Genomic DNA, 23691 nt, shown 5'->3' on the forward strand with positions numbered 1-23691 from the left:
AGTTCTAATTCAACAGGACTTTTTTCTTAACTTGAAGAAAAATTTCAAGGTTTATGAAAAAGAATTATCATGGGAGAATAGCCAGGAAAATTGTGTGAAGCAGGCGTGCGGAGGAAGGACTCGCTCTGGTGGGTGTTTGGAAACGCCGTCGGGTCAGAGTCAGGCGTGCGCTTGGCCCTCACCCGGGGCCCGAGGGGGCAGCGAGTCACAGAGCATGGGAGGCCTGTGCCGCGGCCGCGTGGCCGGAGCCCTTGTTGTGTAATCGGCGCGGCCTTTCTGGATGGCAATTTCTGAATGCTGCTTGTCAATTTTAAACATAATTTTTGTACTTTCTTTTCGTTCTCAGTCAAGTCAACCTGTAACTAAAACGAGACTTTTTAGCACACTTGATCCTGAACTCATGTTGAACCCAGAAACCTTACCGAGGGCCAGTGCCGTGGCTATGACCAAAGAATATTCCTTCCTGCGCACCAGCGTCCCTCGGGGGCCGAAGGTGGGCAGCTTAGGGCTCCTGGCACATCCTAAGGAGAAAAAAAGTTTCAAATCAAGCAAAATTCGGTCTCTGGCTGATTACAGAACTGAAGATTCAGACGCTCGGAATTCTGGTGGAAACGTTCCGGCTCCGGACTCTGCCAGGGCCTCCCTGGAGCAGAACCGAGGCAGCGGGACGTCAGTGGTGTCTGAGCTCAGCCTGTGTCCCGAGGCCGACGACCGCCTGGAGGATGCGTCCCTGACGGGGGACAACGTGTCCGAGGCTGACGGGACCGAGAGTGACAGCTCCTGCTATAGCAGCGTCTCCGCCCGAGGGATGGCCGGCCTTCCGGTGAACACGGGGGGCGCGCGCCAGGCCCCCTATGGGGCCAGCAGCCAGGAGATCGCCGCCGGCGCCCTGGGCCAGCTCCCCTCCATCTCGGATGTCCTCCAGGCCGCAGCCGCCGAGCGCCAAGAGCAGAGGCAGAAGGTCAACGGGGAGACGCGGCGCCGGGCCGACAGCATCTGCAGCAGGTGGGTGACGCCAGGGCCCACGAGGCGCTGCCTTCCTCTCGGAGTCCCTCCGTTGGTCTTTAATGCTTCATTTATATGCACTCTGTCTCTTTGTAAGAAGTGGAATTGGGTCGAATGAGTAATCACCTGCAGTGTTAAGATAGCCTGCCTTCCAAGATCTGTGTAGACCTGTCTCTGAAACTGCACAGATGTGACGGGGGCTCACGTCTCCACGAGGACGTTCTGGCCATGTGGTGGTGGCTGAAAAGGCCGTGCCGTGGGCGGGAGTGTTTATCGGTAGCAGTCCTAAGAGCTTTGGCTCGCTACCTAAATCTTTTTTACTTATTTTTTTAAAACTGGGGGAGAGGAGCAGAGGGGTGTGGGATTTGGAGAACAGGGATGGTGTAAAGGAGAGACAGTGATCGGCAGGGATGGCGTAGAGGAGAGACAGTGATCGGCAGGGATGGCGTAGAGGAGAGACAGTGATCGGCAGGGATGGCGTAGAGGAGAGACAGTGATCGGCAGGGATGGCGTAGAGGAGAGACAGTGATCGGCAGGGATGGCGTAGAGGAGAGACAGTGATCGGCAGGGATGGCGTAGAGGAGAGACAGTGATCGGTCGTCTTCCCACCGCCTGATCCTTTGTGCCTTTATTCTCCAGCGTGTCCATGGAAAGCTCGGTTGCTGAAACTCATGATGAAATGTTGCAGGTTCTTAAAGAAAAAATGAGACTCGAAGGACAGCTGGAAGCTTTATCGTTAGAGGCTAGTCAGGTAAATGGAGATTTGATGGATGTATCGATGTGCCATGTCTTGGAGAAGAATGTGCAGTTCCTGTTCGTGCGTACAAAGCTTTACATGTGTCTTTAGGAATAAGCTTTATCAGCAGCAGCAGCAGCGCAGCGGCCTCGTCTTCTATAGCCGTACATTTTTGTCTGCTTGATTTGTCAGCCCCAGAAAGAGGTGTGCTGGTTTCCCGCTCCGTGTGGTTTCTCCCTGTATCTCCGTCAGGATCTGCCTGGGAGGCTTCCTAGCTCTGCTGTCAGAGACCTAACAGTCCACGACAGTGAAATCTTTGGGGTGGATTTCACCTTTTTCTGGCCTGGTGAAATTGTCATCTTTGCCCCTTTAGTACTTCTTTGCTTTTTCTGATATGAATTTTGCTTTGTCTGGTTAGCATATGCCTAAAGAATCATTTTCCATCCCTTAATTTTCAGCTTTCCGATCAACAATTAGAGTAACTCAGTTCAACTGCCTTTGATCCTCTGCATTTGGCACGGAGACGGGGGAGAGCACAAGGCCCTGGGGGGCGTGAGGTCGAGGCAGGGGGCTGTCCCTTCCCCTCAGGAGCCCGCGCTGTGCGGGTGGGGGCGCCGTGCACACGAGGGTGCCTGCTCTGCTGCATGTGCTTCTCACGTCTGATGACTTTTTTGTTCACACGGTCCTGAGACACAGACTCTGTACATGAAACTCTAGACTGAAGAGGTGATTACCGAGGTGTCGGGGCTAATTTTAGTTGCACACGATTTTCACTGTGTCCTCCTGTAGAACGTGACCTCAGCAAGTGCGTGTCCACCACCCCTGAGTTTGACGCCCTGAACAATCGAAGCACCTTAGCTGGCTTTTACTCTACCTCCTTATCCTCCTGAGATTTGATTTGCTCTTCGGTTGTGTCCCAGCCAAGATCTTTGTGGATTGTTACGGGTGCAAAACTTTTTGGCATTTCTGTGAAAATGCTGATTATACTTACTACAAAATCTTATTGCGTTTGCTCAGTTAATTCATTTTTTTGGGGTATTTGTTCTTCCGTTTGTTGAATTTATTGTTTGTCTTCACGACATCGGTCTTCTGCTATTGCTTGTTGACGTGCAGCTGTCTGCTCTTCTTTGCATTTTGAAGTTGCTGTACACACACACCCTGATAGGCTGACTTCGGGGTGGGTGGGAGATGCTGATGGGTGGGTAGGGGTCGTGCCCTTTGCTCAGTGTCTGTTCTCAGCTGCCCCTGGGGCCTGGGGCTTCTCGAGGCCCCACCTCTCCTCTCCCTGCTGGGTCCCGCGGACAGTGGTCCCTGCGGCCCTGCCACGTGGCACAGACCGTGCCTCAGGCTGCTCCATGCCCGGCGGCGCTGGCTGCAGCCCCTCCAAGCCTCTCCTGTGTAATGGCACCCTTTCCCCAGAGACGTGCTCTGTGGGTTTGTTTTCCCCAAATCTGAATCTGGCTACTCTTCGTCTTTTGGAGATCCCTCAGCACTCTGGGTATTCTTACACTGTGTGTTTGTGCGTGCTTGTGTGCTTTTTTGTTTTTTGGACAAATATGTTTTCCAGCGTCCTTGTGGGTGAGTGGGTGCTTGCAGAGCTTTTCCCACGTGCTGCCCTGCTCAGGTGCCACCGTGCAGAAAACAGGCAGACTCTGTATTCACCCCTCCTACCTCTTACGCCGGTTTGGAGAAACCCCTTCTTTTTGGATAACTGTAATGCTAGAGGTGACTGAATGTTTTGGAAAACATGGTGCTTTCCTGTAAAGTTCACCTGTTGGACACCTTTCTCTGTCTCATTGGCTGTGTTTTGGCAGCCCTCTTAATACGCAGGGTGGAAGTGACTTATTTTCCTGAACGTCAGTGTGCCTCTGTGTGGGTCTTTCCAGGCACTTAAAGAAAAGGCCGAGCTGCAAGCGCAGCTGGCCGCCCTGCACACGAGGCTGCGGGCACAGCTGGAGCAAAGCCACAGCAGCCAGCAGAGGCAGGACTCGCTCAGTTCGGAGGTGGACACCTTAAAGCAGTCTTGCTGGGACCTCGAGCAGGCAATGGGCGCTCTGCAGAACATGCTGGAAGCCAAGAATGCTAGCCTGGCCTCCTCCAACAGCGACCTGCGGTTGGCAGAGGGGCAGTACCAGCGGCTCGTGGCCAAAGTGGAGGACATGCAGAGGAGCATCCTCAGCAAGGACAACACAGGTGAGATCCCGCGTCCGCGTGTCCGTCCCTCAGTCGCGTGCAGGCGCCCCGGGGCTGTGCCCCTGGTGGGGGTGTCTCGTCTGCTCTGAGGACCGACCTTTGTCACCTCAGCGTGCTGGGGGTTGTCCTCCCTTCTGATTTATACGTGAAGTGTCCACTTGCCTAAAGTAGTGTTGTTTTTGGTTCAGCTTGAGGAGTTCTGCACGTTTTTTGCATGCACATCAGGGGGGCGGCTTAGGTCTTAGAAATGGACTTTGGACCCCTGACTGTCAGAAGTAATCGTTTCCACTCTTCTGCCTTCTCAGTCCATTGTTGTTTGGGGGCTAGATCTGCCTGCTTATTCCAGAATTGCAGGTGCCATTTAAAATATTTAAAAGCAACACTTAGACTGTTGAGTAGTAGATCTTTATTCTCCCTTCCATAAGTTCAGGTTTTGGGTCTAGCTGGATCCCTGTGGGAAGCCCCTCTGGAACGATAGACAGATGGAACAGTGGAGTCAGGGAACCTTGCTGGTGGGCCAGGCACGGCGGACCTGTGTGTCCTTCCCTCGTGCTTTCTGCTCATCCTGGGGGCGCGTACTCCATTCCCAGAGCCCACGCTCCACACCCGGCCGGTGCCAAGAAGTGTGGTCTGTGGGCTCACGACATCTCACTGTGCTGACGGGAGGAGGGGGAGAGGGGGTGGGAGGATGGCGCTCAGAGCCCAGGGTGTGTCAGCCCAGACCCTGGTCCTCCAGTGCAGGCTGGAGAGATGGCGTTCTCGTCCCCGAGGTCTGGGCGTCTGAGCGACGCGAGCGGGGCGCAGCGGGGCTGCTGTGAAGGACCATGTCTGCCGACGTGGAGTCTCGGCCGTAAGGCTTGTGAGACGAGGTTTCAGATCTGACGAAATAAAGGAAAAGTGACAAACCGCTGTGGCAAAAACTTTATCCGGATCCTGTGGGGGGGAAAGCACCAGCTGAGGAATAAAACAGCCGACTGACTTTAGTCTCTGAGCATTTTATGATACCCAGTCCCTTAAGAAAATTATAAAATCCAAGAAGTTCTGTATTGCTCTGGGTTGCAAGGCCTGGCCTGAGCAGAGCGCGGCAGGCAGCAGACTGGGCCGCGCCCAGCGCCGTGCCGGCCTCCCCGCGCCTTGCTGTCGGCGCGTCTGCTGGCTGGGGGACTTGGGGGTGCGGGGGAGATGCTGCTGTTGCCATCCGAAGGCCCCACTGCTCTGAGCTCTGAGGCACATCTGTCCCCAAGGGCTTCACATCAGGGGTCATGGATCCTATTGTGTTTTTTTGTTCTGTTCTAAATTTTTGGAAACTATCATTAGAATCATAAGTGTTTTCTTAAATACTTGGTGTAATTTATTTTTAAAATAATGGATTGGTTTTGTTTGTGCTACGATTTGGGTTTCTGCTATGATTTCCTGTCTGCTCCTCTTCCCGCCCTGCCCTCAACAGTGTTGACTGTATCAGCAGACCATCGGGGTTTAGTGTGTATACCATTCTTGAGCTTGTTGATGACTCACAGACGTCATCACGCCAAAGTCTGGAGCCAGAAAGCTCCCATGGCAACGTTCGTTGTGGACACACAGTCGATCTCATTGTTTGCAGATTTGCTAATTGCGAATTCTCCGACTCACTAAATGTATTTGTACCCCCATCAGTACTCACAGCTCTTTCCGGTCATTTGCAGATAGGTGCAGAGCAGAGAAGCGTTGGGGTCACCTGATGTGCAAAAAGGCTCAGCCTTCTCGGTTCAGCTCTTGTACCACAAGTGTCCTTTAATGGTTGATTTAGTGCCACGTTTTTTGCATTTTTGTGCTTTTTGGGGTGGTTTTGCTCTTTACGATTAACCCCAAACACTGTGTGGTGTTCCTAAGTGCAGGAAGGCCGTGGTGTGCTTTGTGGAGAAAACACGGGTGATAGACAAGCTTCGCGCAGGCACGAGGTACAGCGCTGTCGACTGTCAGTTCAGCGTTAATGAATCAACAGAAAGTGAAGCAAGGTGTCTTTCAGCAGAAGCACACGTAAAACAAGGCTGTGTGTTGATCAGTTGAGAGCAGTGACCAGACCCTAACCGGGATGCCCGGGGGCTGTGGCTCGGCGCTTGCAGTTGCGTATGAGGCGTCGTGCCGAGGAGGAGGGGACCCAGCGTGCGCCGCTGTCTGCGGAGCCGGCTTGACGGGACCTTTGGCGCGGCCGGGCTCCCCTGAGCGTCTCTGCTTGCTTGTTTCAGTGCATGACCTGCGGCAGCAGATGACAGCCTTGCAGAGCCAGCTGCAGCAGGTGCAGCTGGAGCGCACGACGCTGACCAGCAAGCTGAAGGCGTCCCAGGCCGAGATTGCGTCCCTGCAGAGTGTCCGGCAGTGGTACCAGCAGCAGCTCGCCCTGGCCCAGGAGGCCCGGGTCCGGCTGCAGGGCGAGATGGCCCACATCCAGGTACAGCCCCTGCCGTGGCCGGCGGCTCATGCTGCACATCTGGTGTGGAACACTTGCTTTTTCCCTAAACTGAAGCGACTTTTCTGAGTTTAGATTTCACCCATACGTTCTTTGAAAATCTGCTGAGCACCCGTCTAGCCCACACCCCACCGTATGGGCAGGGAGGCCCTGCGGGGAGGGGTCACCGCCTTCTGTGACCTTCTGACACAGGGAGTTTCACAGCTTCTGCTTGAGCATTTTAAATACTAAAATCCCCCTCTCTGGGACGTCCTGTGTTCCTCGCTCTGAGTCGTACATCCCGCCCCCTCTGTGGGGTCGCCTTTTGTCATTGGAACCCAGCTGTCAAATCCACGCCTGCGGGGGTCTCTTGCTCCCCGGCTCTCCCGTGCCGTCACCGCCTCCTGTGGCGCGTTTCTTACGTGCACAGAGCGTGGCACATGCCACCTCCTGGCAGAGCTCTCCAGCTGCCTGGTCACCAGATCCTCCCAGAGAACACTCGTTTCCCATATCCTCGCTTTCTTCCCGTGTTGTTAGGGTACCAGAGTGTCAGCCTCTGATTCTGCATGAGTGGGAGCAGGTGTGAGGCCAGGTCTGCAGGGTGACCGGGGCCGAGGCGTGCTCTCGGGAGCAGTAGGCAAGATGCTGAAATGCACTTTGCTCCAAATCTCAGCGTTTGCACTAATTGGACCGATTGTGAGGGTGCTGATGGTGCCTTGGTCAGCCTGTCTTCTCTTTGAATTTTGCTGTGGGTTTTATTTTATCTCCCCACTTTTTTTTTTATCCAGGTAAAATATTGTACCTTTTTTGTTACAGTATTCAAAATGCTGAAACTTTACTTCTCAAGTAGAGGATGTAAAGTACTAACTCCACCAAATGCTCTTTTTTAAAAAAATCTAAAGTCTACAAATATACAAAATAGAATTTTAAAAAATTTGTTGTATATATTTTTTAAATAAATTTATTTATTTATTTATTTATTTATTTATTTATGGCTGTGTTGGGTCTTCATTGCTGCACGCAGGCTTTCTCTAGTTGCGGTGAGCTGGGGCTGTTTGTTGCGGTGCGCGGGCTTCTCATTGCGGTGGCTTCTCTTGTTGCGGAGCACGAGCTCTAGGCCCACAGGCTTCAGTAGTTGTGGCTCGCGGGCTCCCGAGCGCAGGCTCAGTAGTTGTGGCTCACGGACTTAGTTGCCCTGCGGCATGTGGGATCTTCCCGGACCAGGGCTCAAACCCATGTCCCCTGCATTGTCAGGCAGATTCTTAACCACTGCGCCACCAGGGAAGTCCTTATGTTGTGTATTTTTTAAGCTAGAGGACCTGGCTTAAATACGTCCTTAGTATAAATAAGCGTTTGTTCTGCTTACCGTGTGCTTGGAAATAATTGCAAGTCAATGCAATTTTGAAGCTGTCGTGCATTTATTTGAGGCATAAAATATTTAAAGAAGCCAGATTTATGTCCTGAGCTAAGTCAGAAATGGCATTTGGAAGACAGAAATGGAGAAAGAGTCCAAGGGAATGGCAGTTTGAGAATCATAACTGCTTTTTTCAAATACCTTTGACACCCAGGTTCAGCATTCCTTAATTACCGTGTGTGATACACTTTCGCCCTCTTTTTCCGGTAACATAGAAGTGTCCCAGGAACGTTCAGGTCGGAGAAGAACGCAGGGTAGTCTTTATTCTTTTGTTGCCTTGAGATGAAGTCCCGGCGAATGACGCCTTTCCTTGCTCTGGGCAGCTTCGGTCTTAGACCCTGAAGCTCACAGCTTCTGGTCGCATCGGGCTCCTGTAAGTCTAGGAGCGTTCACGTCGGCTCTGGAAGGGACGTGCTCGCAGGTCTGCACGGCCTAGGTCAGACCGGGGCGGATGCCAGTGCCACTTCCTGGGAATGGCCAGGGTCAACCTGGTGCGTGACCAGGACAGTCGGGGACTGAGAGGGCAGGGCCTAAGGTGTGTCTGCCCGTGGGTCAGTTTATCTGATGGGCAGATTCCTGGCTGTCCCTGCCGCCCAGATGAGGCCCCTCACCTCCGGACTCAGGGATGCCCCTTCAGTGGGAACTGTCATGTAGGTCTTGCAACAAACCGCACCGTCGTGGGGGTGATGAGCGCTGACTTCTGGGCTGCCGGCTGGCTCCTCTTAGGTACACAGAACCCAGGTGGCCTGAGTGTCATGGTGGCTGCCAGGAGGGTGGGCAGGGAGGCCCTGCGGGGGCGGTGGTCCTGGGGAGCGGCCCTCCCGGGGGCCAGCGCTGTACAGAGACCCTCACCCTGGTGGCCTCAGGGACTGGCTGGGCTGTGCTTGTGCTTGGAATCTAGCAACCTTTGACTTGTGGTGTTTTCCTTTGAAGATCGGACAGATGAGCCAGGCCGGCCTCCTGGAGCACCTGAAGCTTGAGAATGTGTCCCTGTCCCACCAGCTGACGGAGACCCAGCAGAGGTCGATCAAGGAGAAGGAGCGCATCGCCGCCCAGCTCCAGGGCATCGAGGTGGGGCCGTGCTTCTGGGGCTGCGGTGTGTCAGTGTTGTCTTGGGGTTTGGGGGTTTGTGTTTTTTTTTTTTTTTTTTTTTGACATTGATCAAGGTTAGGAAAATATACCAATACATACACCTATACGTAAACATTAGTACTACATACGTGCGTACGTATGCGTATCTTTTAAAATACTCCCTTGAACCATGTGCAGCGATTTAAGGTTTCGGGATTCTGTTCCTCGTGTTCCCTGTACGCCCATCCCCGCCCTCGTCTCTGCGTTGTCAGAGGTGACCGGGGCCTTCCTCTGCACTGCCCAGTTCCAGCCTCAGCCTGCGTTACCATTTCACACGCCAACAGCCACGTGGACTGCTTAGGACCGTGTCCAGCCGCCTCTGGATTATCCCAGGGTAGGGAGATGCAGTGGCTTTCACCTGTGTTCTTTGTCAGCTGTGAGACCCTGGACTTAATATCTTAGCTGTCTGGGCTTTGTTCCCTTTTCATTAAATATGGATAATAATACCTACTTAATAGGCTTGTTGGGAAAAGTAAAGAAGAAAAGGGGTACACGGCATCCTGGCAGTGTGCTCCGAGAACCTCACTGTCACACGGAAGGTCGGTGTTCTGTGACTGTGGTCTCCCATCTCCCCACTTCTCTGCACGTGCTCCTTTGTCCTCACGGATGACGTGGATGATGAAGGACAGTCGTGTTGTGTCAAACACATGCTTCAAGGGCTCAGGGTCAAAGAACTAAAAAGATTCTAAGTTATAAGCTAATGTTTTTTCCCTAAGAAAACTCCTAGATGTTGGGTCTTACCTACGTAGTCAGGACGCAAGGAATGCCATATTTGCCCCACGGCCCCTGGTCTCTAGTCTTACCAAGTGGCATCCAGAAGTAATCTTGTGGGACTTCCCTGTGGTCCAGTGGTAAAGAATCCGCCTTCCAGTGCAGGGGACACGGGTTCTATCCCTGGTGAGGGAACTAAGATCCCACATGCCGCGGGGCAACTAAGCCTGTGCACCACAGCAACTGAGCTCGCACGCCTCAACTAGAGAGCCTGCGTGCCGCAAACTACGGAGCCCACGCACTCTGGAACCCGCGCACCACAACTAGAGAGAGAAAACCTGCACGCCACAACTAGAGAGAAGCCCGCGTGCCACAACGAAAGATCCTGCATGCCTCAGTGAAGATCCTGCGTGCCACGACTAAGACCCGATGCAGCCAAAAATAAATAAATAATCTTTAAAAAAAAAAAAAAAAAGAAGTAATCTTATGAAAGAGAATGTGCCGTGTGTTACACCCCGAACAGCCTGTCTTCATGCAGGCGGCGGCGGCGGTGGCGGCGGTGGCGGCTTCGTTCACCACCGTATCCCAGTTCTTAAAACTCGGTTGTCTGCTTGCTCCTCTCTTCAGCCAGGCCCGAGGGTCAGCAGGGGAAGCATGGGTGGAGGAATCGGCCGGTGGCCTGTCTTGGCAGTGGGAGGGCGCCAGCTTTCTGCCCTCGGGCCCCCTGTCTGTGTGTCACGGACAGGATGGTGACAGTGGCGATGGCTTCTCTCAGGGGTGGGGATTTGCCCGCTGAGGCTGTGGCTACAGGTTATCCTGCTTTTTAAAAAATGCTCTGTCTTCTGGGCCCAGGCTGACATGTTGGACCAGGAAGCTGCCTTTGTGCAGATTCAAGAGGCGAAGACGATGGTGGAGGAGGACCTGCAGAGGAGGCTGGAGGAGTTTGAAGACGAGAAGGAGCAGCTGCAGAAGACGGTGGCCTCAGCGGCGGCCCTGGAGCAGCAGCTGGAGCAGGCAAGCCCCTCAGGGGCTCGTGTCGCTGCCCTGGGGCCGCGGCCAGCCGCACGGGGCTCGCTTGTGCTGGTCTGTCCGTCATGTCGTCAGACCCGGCGGGGGTTCGCTTCAGCTCGTGGTCTTCTGTGCTGCAGCTTTACGCAGAAGGCTGCCTCCAGAGCGTCGGTCCAGACTGTTTAAAACCCAAGCACGGAAAAAGTACAAACTCTTGGAGCACGCGGTGTTTTCGTTCAAGCGCGGTTGCATTGACTATGGTTCCTTTTTTCCTAGGTGAAGCTGACTTTGCATCAGCGAGACCAGCAGCTTGAGGCTTTGCAGCAGGAGCACCTGGACCTGTTGAAGCAGTTCACCTCGACGCAGGAGACGTTGCAGAGCAGGGAGCAGGCCCTCGGGGACCTGCAGGTGCACTGCGACGAGCTGCAGGCCAGGCTGGATGAGCTGCAGGGGGAGGCCGCCGCCAGGGACGATGCCATCCGTTTCCTGCAGAACGAGAAGATCGTCTTGGAGGTGGCTGTGCAGGCAGCCCAGAGCGGCAGGGAGCAATTTGATAGAGACGCAGAACGCCTGGAAGAGGGTGCTCAGGACACGTCAGAAACTTCAGAGCGGTTGACGCGGGCTCTAGCCATCAAGTGCCGCCAGGTAATGCGGTGTGCTGTCGCCGCGTTACGGGTGGGGTCACGTGTACAAGAAGTAACGCTGAGTGTTCGGTCCTTTGCTTTGTTTGTTTGGTTCTTTGTTTGAAACATGGAAGAACACTTCCAGGGGAGGGCCCAGGGCTCAGCTGGGGAAGGGGCCCACAGCAGCTGATGGGGTACTTCCGGTCCGAGGTTAGTGGCTGGGCGTGCAGGTACCTGGCTGAGAACTGGGAACCGAGTTGTTTGGGGCTTTGAAAGTAATCTGCCAAGAAACACCAGCTTCAGTGCACCTAGGATGAGGAGCTCAGACTTGGCAAAAGCAGCGTGGAACTTTGGTTCTTTCCTTCCTGACTGCCTGACCGCAGTGCAACCCCCTGGACGTGTCGGCAGGATGGTGGGTGAGGGTGGGGAGACGGCCGAGGGTCCGGGTGTGTGTGCACGTGACCTAGCACGCCACACCCGGGAGCTGCCATGCTATGATGTGGGTGAACAGTAAACAAATACAGACGGAACAAGAAAGCTGCAGGGTGTGGAGGAAGTAGAGTTAGTGTCGGGAATGGTTTTGTCTTCGAATCCCACTCCATGAGCGTCGAGGACAAGAGGAAGTCGGCATGTTTTCCCTCCAGGAAGTAGGTGCGATTTCTCTGCAGGTGCTGACCCGTCTGTAAGCTTCTAGGACAGGAGGCGCGGAGGCAGGTCACTGATGCCTCCGTGCCCACGTGTCCCCCTGAGGCATGGGGCCCGCCCAGAGCCACCAGTGTGATGTCTGCACACATGTCCCTCGTAGGTGGAGCACCTGCAGCAAGAAGCTGCCTCCTTGAAGAAGCAGGCGCAGAAGATAAAGGAGCAGTTTCTTCAACAGAAGGTAAGAACACGTGGTTGGTTTTCTTTCTGTGAAACAAGCACATGAAGAAAATCCTGTACGTTTAATCTCTTCACTGGAAGGAAATCATTCGAGAGGAAGGTAACAACTAGACTCCAGCTCTTTTAAGGCACTTCACTGATTCTGAGGTACACTCCTCACCCCTCCCGTTTTTATACCTCTGAAGTCAGGTGCATTTTCGGAGGGTGTTGGCATCCGTATCATGCGGATCGTGCCCTGCTGGCACATCAGAGTGAGTGTGTGTTGCTTCCACAGCGGCTGGGCCTCCTGCTTAACGTTGCTTTGAAAAAAATCACACCACGATCCAGCACTGAAATAGGGCACTTCACATTAGTGAAGCCAGTTCTGCTGTCTGAGGAATGAGTGCAGAGCACCACCAAGGGTCTGAGGAAGGGCAACCGAGGGCGTTGTAAGCGGTGGTGGGTTTTATCACTGAGATGCGAGCGGGAGTGCCTGTCAGAAGCCAGGCAGGGCAAGTGGAGCGGGAAGGAGTGGCCACATTCCCCCGAGAAAGTGAAGCAGTCAGGGCCCCCAGCGGCTGGCATGGCTCCCCTGTCCATCACCCAGTCCTGTTTAGATATGTGTCTCAGTGAGTGGTATCTCAGACTTGGTGAAATAGGTATCTTTAGCCCCAGAAAGTTATATATAGATAAGTGGTGAGCATTTTTGTTTAAACTGCTTGACCCCTTGGAAGACCCGCCCCGCGGGCTGCAGCTTCCGGCTTGTTGGGCAGGTGATGGTGGAGGCCTACCGCCGGGACGCCACCTCCAAAGACCAGCTCATCGGTGAGCTGAAGGCCGCCAAGAGGAGGCTGGACTCGGAGGTGAAGGGGCAGCGGCAGGAGGCCGTCAGGCTGCAAGGGGAGAAGAGGGCCGCGGAGGTGCAGCACTTGCGTCTGCAGAGGGAGGCGTCCCAGGCCCGTCAGCAGGTGGTGGACCTCCAAGGGCACCTGCAGGCCACGCAGAGGGAGCGCGACGAGATGGAGACGCACTTACAGGTCTGGGGACGCCTTTGACTTGTGAAGGTTCAGCCGAACGGGCCTGGGGCTGTACGGTGGGCAGGGCAGGGTCCGTGGAGAGGTTCTGGAGAAACAGGCTAGAATAAGGCCCTCCTGGAGCTCAGATCCAGGCGGAGTAGAGCTGTGAGGGGGCTACTGAGACAGTCCGAGCCGGCGTTTGAGTGGGCGCTGGAGAGAGGCAGCAGGGGGCACGGAGTACCGTGGGGCTGACCAGGCGCACAGGGGACGTGGGCCGGGCCGCCTGCAGCAGCTGCTTTGGGCTCCGGGCTTTAAGGGCGGTGGGGCCGGATTTGCTGTGCACGCACCAGGGCCCCCGTGGCCGGCAGAGTCTGTGAGAGACAGTGGTGGCCGTGCCGCTGAAGGTGTCTGGCGCGGGACCGGGGAGAGGGAGACCTCAGGCCAGATGCCTGCAGCTGAGGAGCGTTTCTGAGGCAGGCGGTAGACCTGGGGAGAGCGGTGGGCAGGGTGTCAGACTGAGGGCTCCGTCTTACGCGTGACGTGTCAGAAGTCCCATGGAGGGCCGGGCAGGGTCCAGGGAGGCAGGTAGGCTGGAGGCCGCAGCTGAGAGCTATGAGGGTGCAGGCGGGACGAGAGGGCCCGGGGGCTGTGGGGAGCCAGGGGCTGGTGGGACCCCCGCAGCTGCGGGACGCGGGGCTCGCGGCTGCGAGGGCCGAGCCGGTCCTGGGGGGACGATGCTCATTGCATAGGGGGAGACGGGGCAGCGGGCAAGGCCAGGAGGGGGCGCGAGGCCACCCCGAGGTGCTGGGAGAAGCCGGGGAGGGGACCGGGTGGGAGCCGTCGCCTGAGGCTTTCTCGTTGGCAGCTCTTCCCGTCTGTCCCACCAGCGGCCTTGACACGGGCGGTGCGGGACCCTCGACCTCTGTGAAATGGCCATTTATCGCGGGGTCCTCGGCCAGGGTCTTCCTCAAAGCCCGTGCCCTGCAAGGCGGCCCTGAGAGGAAGCCACTCTGACATTTGGGCTTCAGGTGGAAGGCTTGGCACTCCTCATTTTGTCTTTTCCTCCCTTTATTTGAAGTCTTTGCAGTTCGATAAAGAGCAGGTAGCTGCTCTCACGGAGGCCAACGAGGTGCTCAAGAAACAAGTAGAAGAGCTGCAGCAAGAAGCCACGCGGTACGCGGCGCGGGGCGTGTGCTGGCGGGAGGCCGGGCGGTGGGTGTGAGCCGTGCGGGCCCCCCCCAGCACCGTCTGTCCAGCCCTCGCCGGTCTACAACAGCTGGCCTAGGAAGTCAGGGTCCAAGTTTAAGGCTGGAAAAGTGATTCCGTCGTGATCTGACGGTTACACATGGATGTGCTAACACATCCTTTCACAAACACTCCCCGTTTGTTTTTGTTTTCATTTGACTTCTCGTGTCAAGCACTTGTTGCAGCGCCCTTCGCACCCCTAGCGCCCTGCCCGGGGTGGGCACCTGTGCTCGTCCTCCCCCGGCCGCGCCAGGCCTTTCACCCCCGCGGCGTGTCCCGCACCGCCCTGCTCTGTCAGCCGCTGGCTGACTGCGAGCCTGAGTGCTGCGTTTCTTGCTGCTGATCAGGAAGAGCGCTGGAAGCCTTTCTGTTTGGGAGGAGAGGACTCTTCTCTGTCTCCACAAGGTGGTTTAAGCACCTCCAAGAGGGGAGCAGGACAGATGAAAGCACGGTGCTGGGCTCTGTAGGGGACGCCCACCGACCACATCCTGGGGAGCTGGATTCTGGGCAGCGCAGTGCTGGAGAGGGTGGAGCTGGGGGCAGAGGAGGGTGGAGCTTGGATGGAGACGCACTTGGCCTTTGCTGGGTGTGGCACGTGGGTCTGAGGTGAGCTGAGACTCGCTGCTGTCTCTGCCACGCCCCAGGGCCGTCACCGAGCAGAAGCGGAAGCTGAAGCAGCTGGGCTCGGACCTGAGCAGCGCACAGAAGGAGGTGAAGACCAAGCACAAGGCCTACGAGAACGCCGTGGGCATCCTCAGCCGCCGCCTGCAGGAGGCCCTCGCGGCCAAGGAGGCGGCCGAGGCCGAGCTGAGCCAGCTGAGAGCCCGGGCGGCCGGTGGCAGCGGCAGCGACCACACCCTGCACGTGGGTAACCCGCCTACTCGGCCGGTACAGGGGGCTGCGGGGGCATGACATGTACAGGCACCTCCCCTCCGAAACCGTCCTAGGAGGGTCTAGAAAGGCGGTGTGGGGCCAGCGTGTGGGCAGCATTTTTTCAGAATTCCTCGCGGTAGCAATGTGACCAGGGGCTCTGACGCTGCATTTGACCCCTGCGAACGCGTGCGGGGTGCTGGCCCCAGCCCCCCTCGTGTCTGGGGAGGAGGTTCTGTGAGCGCCACGCGTGGGGTGCGAGGGCTCGGGGTGAGGGTCGAGGGGTCCAGGACGGCCTTTGGACAGGTGACGTCTGAACTGGTCTCGCGTGACGGCGGGCATCTCAGCAGAGCGCTGCTCCTGTGCGCTGGCTCTAGGGGGCATCGGGCCAAGTAGGGGTCTGGCTGGAGGGGCTGTGAGCCGGGGTCGGGGAGTTTGGAGTGGACCTTCCGTGTGACAGAGAGTGAGCTGAGACCTGGCCACTGTCCTGTCGGGAGGACCCGAGGCCAGGAGAGGCTGTGACGGTAGCTGAGGTGATGGGAACCCAGTGCAGGAGCCGACGGGAGGCGTCTCGGAGGCCCGCGCCAAGGGGAGGGCGGGTTGCTGATGGCTCTGCCGACAGACGGCCCTTGAGATGGACAGCATGTGCGACGTAGTGGAGGGAAGTGCCTGTGAAACGCTCGGGTCCAGGAGGAAGAGGGACCTGCACACGGCGAGGGCTGAGAGCCGCTGGAACTGCTCTTCCCCCCGCGGCGTCCTGAGGCGAGGGAGAGCCTTTTGCTTTGGGTTATTGTTTAGGGTGGGGGACGGGCATGCTTGTGTGTGTGTGTGTGTGTGTGTGTGTGTGTGTGTGTGTGGAGGGGGTGTATGCATGTGGTGGAGGCTCTCAGGTCTCCTCTGGGCGTCACACTGTCACTCTGTCAGTCACGAGTGTCCTGGTCCCCAGATCCCTGCAGTCTGGATCTGACCACCTCCTTTTACTTTGGTTACTGGGTATAAAATTCTGCGTTTTGTTTATTACCCGCCGATTTGAGTCACTTCCCTTATGCTTAGTAATCGTATTTTTTTCTCATCTTTGTTTCTGTCTCCTCTCAGTTTAAGAATTCGTAAGTTGGAGGACACTGTAGCATAGCGTGGTGTTCTTTTGTCAAAATACATAAATTCAATATTCCCTCTCACATGCTTACTTTTTACATTGGGAGGGGGAGAACTTACTCAATTGCAATTTCCTTTTTACTTTAAAATCTCTCTCTGTTTAATTCTTTGACTTACGTGGTACCAGCAGTGGGTGTCACTGCCATGCAGTCTGTCACCCCCTTGCTGCACAGCCGGTGGCAGCTGGGCAGGAGCACAGCCTGAGAGCCAAAATCCTGGTTCGGCCTGTACTTCGGCCCTGGTGAGGTGGGGTCTCAGGCAGCTCACTCACCTTGCTGATCCTCAGTAAAACGGAGGCCGAGGATGACCAACGAGGACCTACTGTGCAGCACAGGGAACTCTGCTCAATATTCTGTAACAACCTAAATGGAAAAAGAATTTGAAAAAGGATAGATACATGTATATGTTACTGAATCACTTTGCTGTACATCTGAAACTAACACAACATTGTTGATCAACTCTACTCCAGTATAAACTAAAAAGTAAAAAAAAATGAGGCCGATGGTGCTTCCTTGGTGGTTGAGAATCCGCCTGCTAATGCAGGGGACACGGGTTCAAGCCCTGGTCTGGGAGGATCCCAGGTGCCGCAGAGCAACGAAGCCCGTGCGCCACAACTACTGAGCCTGCGCTCTGGAGCCCGTGAGCCACAACTACTGAAGCCCGCGTGCCTAGAGCCCGTGCTCCGCAACAGGAGAAGCCACCACAATGAGAAGCCCGCGCACCGCAACGAAGAGTAGCCCCCGCTCGCCGCAACTAAAAGCCCGTGCGCAGCAACGAAGAACCAACTCAGCCAAAAATAAATAAATAAAATAAATAAATTTATTAAAAAAAAAATGAGACCGAAATGAGGTAAATGGTAGAGCCTCCCTCATTAGGACGGCTCTGTGGAGAGACACCTGTGAGGGGCTCAGATCAGCACCTGCCCCACAGCAGCAGCAGGAAGAGTGTGTGTGTGCGCATTTGTGTGTGTGTGTGTGTGTGTGTGAGCACGTGTGTGTGCACACGCGTGTGGCATTGGTTACATGGTGCCTGGTGCAGCTTAGTTGCCACAGGTGGTAATTGGTAGCTCTTATCTTTCTGTGTTTTCAAAGCATTAAGTGAAAAGTTAGTTTGTGAGTCATCACCGTGTGGCTACCTGGTGGCTGATTGCGCCCTGTAAGGGAGAGGGGAGGCTGCAGAGCCGATCACCTGTCGCGTGTGGTCGCAGCCTCGCGCCGTCAGGGCCGAGCCGGGCTACATGGCGGGACCCGTGACCAAACCCACCTTCCGTCCCGGCCCTCAGGAGCGGGTCCAGGCCCTGGAGGCGGAGCTGCAGGCTGTGGGCCACAGCAAGGGGATGCTGGAGAGAGAGCTCCAGGAGGTCATCGCGCTGACCGGCCAGCAACTGGAGGAGCAGCGGGAGAGGGTGCTGGAGCTGGAGGACGAGGTAGGCGGACGCCGCGCAGCCCCGCGTGCAGGGCGCTGCCGCTGGCCCGGGCGCTCGGCCTCCGCTCTGCGTTTCCGGGGCCGTCGGCCGCCTGCCCGGGTCTCTGAGCACCCGCCCCGCCGGACACCCGCACGCACGCGCTGCAGCAGGGCCCGCTGTGCCCGCTGCCTCTCCGGTATGGCAGACGAGACACCCGGCTCAAAGGGGCTCGACCCTTTAGAGGAACTCCACGTAACTCTCAGGCCCAGACGGTCGTGGCTTCAGGTGGTGCCACACGAGCAGCATGGTGGTGTCACCTAGGGCTCTGCACAGGGTCCCAAGGTGGCTGTTGGGAGCCGCGGGGCTGCGTGCACAGTTGACAGTTGTCTCTCACACTCAGTCCGGGCCCGCCTGGGCTCCGACCCTGGGTGTGCTGCTCCACAAGCCCACGGTGCCCGGGGGAGGGCTGGGCTGTCGGCTGTGCGTCCAGGAGAGAAGGGGCGTGGCCGCGGCAGCCTTCCCAGCTGTGAGGCGAGGGCCCTCGTGTCCGGGGCAGTGCTCGCCTGTGCGTTCTTGCGGGTGGCGGTAGCTGTTCAGTTCCTGGTGTGCGAGCGCTCCACGAGCCAGAATGGGCAACTCCCTGACGTCACGGTGACTTTGGTTTGTTTCAGCTGCAAGAGTCCAGAGGCTTCAGGAGGAAGATAAAGTGCCTTGAGGAGTCGAATAAGAAGTTGGCTCTGGACTTAGAGCATGAGAGAGGGAAACTTATGGGCCTCGGACAGTCCAGCGCGGCCCTGAGGGAACACAACGGCATCTTAGAGACAGCTTTAGCCAAGAGGGAAGCAGACCTGGTCCAGCTGAACCTGCAGGTATGGACACTCCTTTGCAGCAGGAGACTTGCTGCAGGCCGGGCAGCCCTCCGAGGGCTTCCGCTGTGTGGTCTGCACTTGGTCACCACAGCCACCTGCAGGGTAGAGGCCAGAGAATCTGCTGGAGTCGCAGCCCCTCTGCCAGCCCTGAGGCGGGGGTGGGTCCGGGGCGCCTGTGTCTCCCCGCAGCTGAGCTGTGGAGGGACTAGGCTCAGCCCATGAGGTTCCCTGTGGGCGGGCGACTCCCGGGGGGTAGCGGGGACCCTTTCCCAGCTCAAGGCAGTCATGCTGCACGTAAGGGACTCTGACCCGAGGGCCTCCTGTGATTCAGCACTGGGGTTCAAACCCCAGCGGGGCTCTCCCTGCAGACCCCGTTGTTAGCTCCTCAGCTCTGCAGCCCCCGTGGGTGTTTCAGGGAAGTCTTCAAGTGGCGTTCAGCAGCCCAGCCCAGCCCATGCCTTGAATTCACCAGATTTGAGAGGGCTTCCTTAGTTCCCACCACTCCTGCCCCGGGCAGCCTTGCCACGGAGGCGATTGCGTTGATAACCCTTGGTTTATATGCATCTTTCGGGTTTCTAACGAGATGCTTGAATATGATCATATGATTGATGATACTCCTGTGATCTGAGATTTCGGTTTTGCTAACCAACGGCGTTCTCCAGAGATGGAATTCTCACTCCTTTCCTGGCTTGTACCCTTGTTGGCAACATGTCATGATGTCTTGAGCCCCCGTGACGCTCGACTCCCCCGCGTGGCACTGATCAGAGCGGCCCCTGCGTGCTCCCAGGGCTCTTCAGGCTTTGGAAATTTGACGTCCTGACTTCCTTACCACTCTTGGAATGTGCTGTAGGTGCAGGCAGTTTTGCAGCGCAAAGAGGAGGAGGACCGCCAGATGAAGCAGCTTGTCCAGGCCTTGCAGGCCGCGCTACAGAAGGAAAAGGTGACGGTGCACAGCCTCGAGGAGCAGGTGTGTGTCTTCCAACCGGTTCCAGATTGCAACCTCATACAGCCTCTGGAATGTAATTTTTAAATGTCTGAAAACTGAGAATTAGTACCCTTGACACATGAGTTCCCTTCCAGGAACTTAGCGTGTGAATACCTTTGCTGACGTGTCCAAGGACAGGGTGTCATCGTGGGGTTGGTGACAGCGAGGCTGGAGAGAGCCCCCACCCTGTGCTCATCAGTGGAAGAGTGTGTGCCGTCGTGCGGCTCTAAGATATGTGCACAGAGCTCCGTAGCTACATATTTTGCTGGGGAAAGATGCCCTGCACGTAGTGTGGAGTTAAAAAGCAAACTGCAGAACAGTATACGTTTATTTGTGTTAAAAATGCAACCAAGAAAGGTGGCTCTGGAGACCCATGGCCGTGTTCTGCATTTGGAGCAGTCTTCCTGGCTGCTCCTTTCCACGCTCAGGTGTTCGCCAGTGCATCAGGTGGCTCATCCCGCAGAGGGGCCTGCCCTGGCCACCCTGCGAGCTAGAGGGGACCTCAGGCCGTGCACTTTAAAATTTTTACTGTCGTGATGCCTCGTCTGTGGTTTCTGTAAAGCTCTTTCCTCATTAGACTGTCAGCTTCCTGGGACGAGGTCTGCGGCTTGTTTACCCTCATGTCCCCAGTGCCTGCACAGAGCAGATGCCCAGAACATGTTTGTCATTGGCGCATTCATGCGTGTGTAGGTGCATGTGACCTGGGCTTTGCCACATTCTTTAAGAATTTCTCCACGAAAGTACACTAGAAATAGAAGGAAATAGCTCTTTATTTCCTGGGTGAGACAGTAAGACATTCTTTTAAAGTAGAACTAGTTTTAAGATATGTTAAGAATATTTGAACATGAACAATTATTGGCTTATTCTTGACCCACGTTTGCCTCACCTGCAGCTGATGTTTTATCCGTGCGTGGAGCTGCTGCACGTCTAATGGTTCCAAACTGAGTCAGCAACACTCCCTACTTTTCTATCCCCACCTTCCTATCTTTTGCTCTGTACTCAGGTATCACTTAATAGTTTTATTCTCACCTTAAAGACGTTGTAACCAGGAGATTTTTAACTGAAAGTGCTGGGGGTATAATGTATATTTGACTTTGATTTCTTTTTTTAAGGGCAGTAATTGTAAATGATGCTTATTTATTCCTCTAAGTGCATTTGGTCTGATTGTCTTGATTGTAAAAATAGTACATGCTAGTAAAAATTTTTAGTGTGCACGGAGATTAAAGTACAGATCATCTTGAATCTCTACCTAGTGACAACCACGGCTAATATCTTCTATTGGAGTTTTTTTTCCATTCATGTGTGAGTTCTTTCTATATTCATCTGTCATATACTGTAAATATTTTTACTAAACTTCTTTGAAATGTAGTGCTTGCTAGTGCAATTAGACAAGAAAACTAAACTATTGGAAAGGAAAGTGGAAAATTTCGTTATATTCTGAGAATTTGCTTGTTTTCTCAGAAACGTTGAGATAAGCTGTTGTTAACTATGAAAAAGCTAGTTACATCCTAAATGGATAATGAGCAGTAGCTTTATTACAGTTAGATGGTACGATGGAAAGGTAGATTCCTCCCAGATACACGAGTGATGAATACATGTAACAAGAAATAGGCAGATACACTTGAGGAAGACTGTAACAACTACTCAGACCAAGAAAGTTGGACACGTTTGTTCGCTCAGCAGGTGCTGCTGCCACGTTGCACGCTTGCAGACCAAGCGTGTGTTCAGTACTTGCATCCTTGACGGGGACCTTGGAAGGCTTTGGAAGGAAGGCCTGCAAGAGCAGCTAGGATGCGAGGGGTTGGGTGGCGGCCTCCACGAACCCGGGCACGTCCTGCGAGGCTGCGCCTCTGTCCTCGATGACGCCGTGTCCTTCTTCCCAGGTTGCTGCCGCCCAGGCGGAAGCGGGGCACAACCGCCGCCATTTTAAGGCCGCCACCTTAGAGCTGAGCGAGGTGAAGAAGGAGCTGCAGGCCAAGGAGCAGGAGGTGCAGCGGCTGCAGGTGGAGGCAGACGGGCTCCAGTGAGTGCGAGCGGGCGGGGCCGGGCGCCAGCACCGTCTCCATCTCCACTTAGTGCCTTCAACGCACCAGGTCCCCTGTGTCCTAGCAAGTCGCTGAGTACCCTGCAGGCAGATCTAAGAAGGAGAGAGAGATCCGATTGCTGTCTCAGGATGCCGCAGCTTACGTCTGAAACTTTGGCCCTGATGCTGTGTGCTCCCACCCTGTGCCCTGCTGGTTCTTCTCCGAGAACAGAGAGCCCGGGGGGCTGTGCTCAGCACCAGTGCTCACCGTGGGCTCCCTTTGGGGTGGCCTTGGCTCGCACACGTGTAGGCACATGTGCTGGGCACTGCACGTGCATCGGTCCCTCCCATCGTAGTCTGTGAACTGGGCTCACGAAGCGTCCCTCCCCGGGGCTTGTGGGGATTAGTTGAGCTAGTGCATGGCAGAGCTCCTAGAACAGTCCCTGCCCAGGGTGAGCAGTACGGGAGTTTCTGTCACGATGCGTGTCACCCAGGACATGTAACGTTCGACGGACAACATTTTTGAGTGGGAAGGTAATTGGAAGAAGGCTGTAATTTCACTCTTCCTTGTTTTTTATGCTAGGATTCAGGAGGGGAAACATTCCCAGGAAATAGCACAGTTCCAAGCAGAGCTGGCAGAGGCCCGGACCCAGCTCCAGCTCCTGCAGAAGCAGCTGGATGAGCAGCTGAGCAAAGAGCCCGCAGGAAACCAAGAGGTGACCCGCCGGGGCGGCTGTACATCTCCAGTTAACAGGACTTGCAGAGCTAGGCTCTGCTGGTTGACACATTCACTTCATTCCCTGCCTTCTTGGAAAGGGATATTTATTTTTTCTAAGTATGATATTAAATGATATGCAGAGATATAGTTAGAGCAATGTTATAATGCATGAAAGCCATTTGAAAATTCTTTTGGTCGTGTGACTTTTTCCCTTCTCTAGATGGAAAATCTCAAATGGGAGGTGGATCAGAAAGAGAGAGAAATCCAGTCCTTGCAGCAGCAGCTGGACTTGACTGAGCGGCAGAGTAAACAGGAGTTGGATGGAGTACAGCAGTCGTCGCAGGTGCGGGTCGTGTGAGCGCCCCGGGCAGCACTCCACCAGTTCCCCCCTGGGCTGTGCCAGGCAGCGTGCTAGGTGCACAGCAGGAGTGTTCAGTGGGTTGAATGCACCCACGAAACGGCTCTGCAGACATTATCCCATTTCAGAGAGAAGCCCAGGTCAGGCAGCTGAGGGACGCTGAGCAGAGGGCAGGGCCCCAGGGCCCTACCCTGGGCTGAGCTGTGCAGTGTGTCCCAGGAACGGAATCTCAGTAAGTCCAAAAAATGAGACGGTTCCATTCGCCAATCTGTGAAAAGCTTCTCTACGAAGAAGTCTCGGCACAGTCTTGACTGCTCGAGGAAAGGGTTGGGAACGTGACTCAGGCTGGGATTCCTGCTTGTAGGTGGACGGCTTGAGATAACCAGAACTGACTTGTGTTCTGTCGTAGGGACAGTTAGGCTTATTCTAGTAGGTGATCTTGGAGTTTAAACAAGGGTTGGGTTCCTTGTCAGATGTGGACGTGGGAATGTTAGCGGCCCCTCGGCAGAGGCTCTGAAGTGTGGGGCAGAGGCTCTGAAGTGTGGATGGGAACGGTGAGGACAGGAATGTAACCGGATCCTCCGCAGTGTAGACCCTTGGAGAGGAGTGGCGGGGGGAGGGAGCGAGTCACGAAGGCTGGGAGTTCCAGCCCCTTGGAATTGTGACGTTCAAACTAAGATTTGTGCAGTGTGTTTAAGACCTTTCAGGTTTTTTTTTTTAACTTATGTGGGTTATACATTTACCACCTTTTTAAAAAAATTTATTTATTTAACTTATTTATTTTTGGCTGCATTGGGTCTTCGTTGCTGCACGCGGGCTTTCTCTAGTTGTGGCAAGGTGGGGCTACTCTTCATTGCGGTGCGCGGGCTTCTCACTGTGGTGGCCTCTCCCGTTGCAGAACACGGACTGTAGACTCGTGGGCTCAGTAGTTGTGGCTCGC

General features: G+C 55.2%; 1 protein-coding gene across 3 annotated transcripts in view; it reads left to right on the top strand.

Annotated features, from left to right (window-relative positions):
• The window catches only part of GOLGA3 (golgin A3), a 44046-nt gene that overhangs the window by 14496 nt on the left and 5859 nt on the right, over positions 1–23691 (top strand). For all 3 annotated transcript variants that reach the window (XM_036824053.1, XM_036824055.1, XM_036824054.1), the window contains exons 5-21: positions 347–1005; positions 1645–1756; positions 3628–3934; positions 6160–6362; positions 8707–8844; positions 10468–10629; positions 10900–11268; positions 12052–12129; positions 12881–13144; positions 14202–14296; positions 15013–15232; positions 17676–17819; positions 18470–18667; positions 19518–19634; positions 21536–21675; positions 22259–22391; positions 22614–22736. In XM_036824053.1, the coding sequence (XP_036679948.1) occupies positions 347–1005; positions 1645–1756; positions 3628–3934; positions 6160–6362; positions 8707–8844; positions 10468–10629; positions 10900–11268; positions 12052–12129; positions 12881–13144; positions 14202–14296; positions 15013–15232; positions 17676–17819; positions 18470–18667; positions 19518–19634; positions 21536–21675; positions 22259–22391; positions 22614–22736 (3462 nt within the window). The remainder of the gene's footprint in view (positions 1–346; positions 1006–1644; positions 1757–3627; positions 3935–6159; positions 6363–8706; positions 8845–10467; positions 10630–10899; positions 11269–12051; positions 12130–12880; positions 13145–14201; positions 14297–15012; positions 15233–17675; positions 17820–18469; positions 18668–19517; positions 19635–21535; positions 21676–22258; positions 22392–22613; positions 22737–23691) is intronic.

Source organism: Balaenoptera musculus, chromosome 14 (assembly GCF_009873245.2).
Source record: "Balaenoptera musculus isolate JJ_BM4_2016_0621 chromosome 14, mBalMus1.pri.v3, whole genome shotgun sequence".
Lineage (NCBI taxonomy): Eukaryota > Metazoa > Chordata > Mammalia > Artiodactyla > Balaenopteridae > Balaenoptera > Balaenoptera musculus.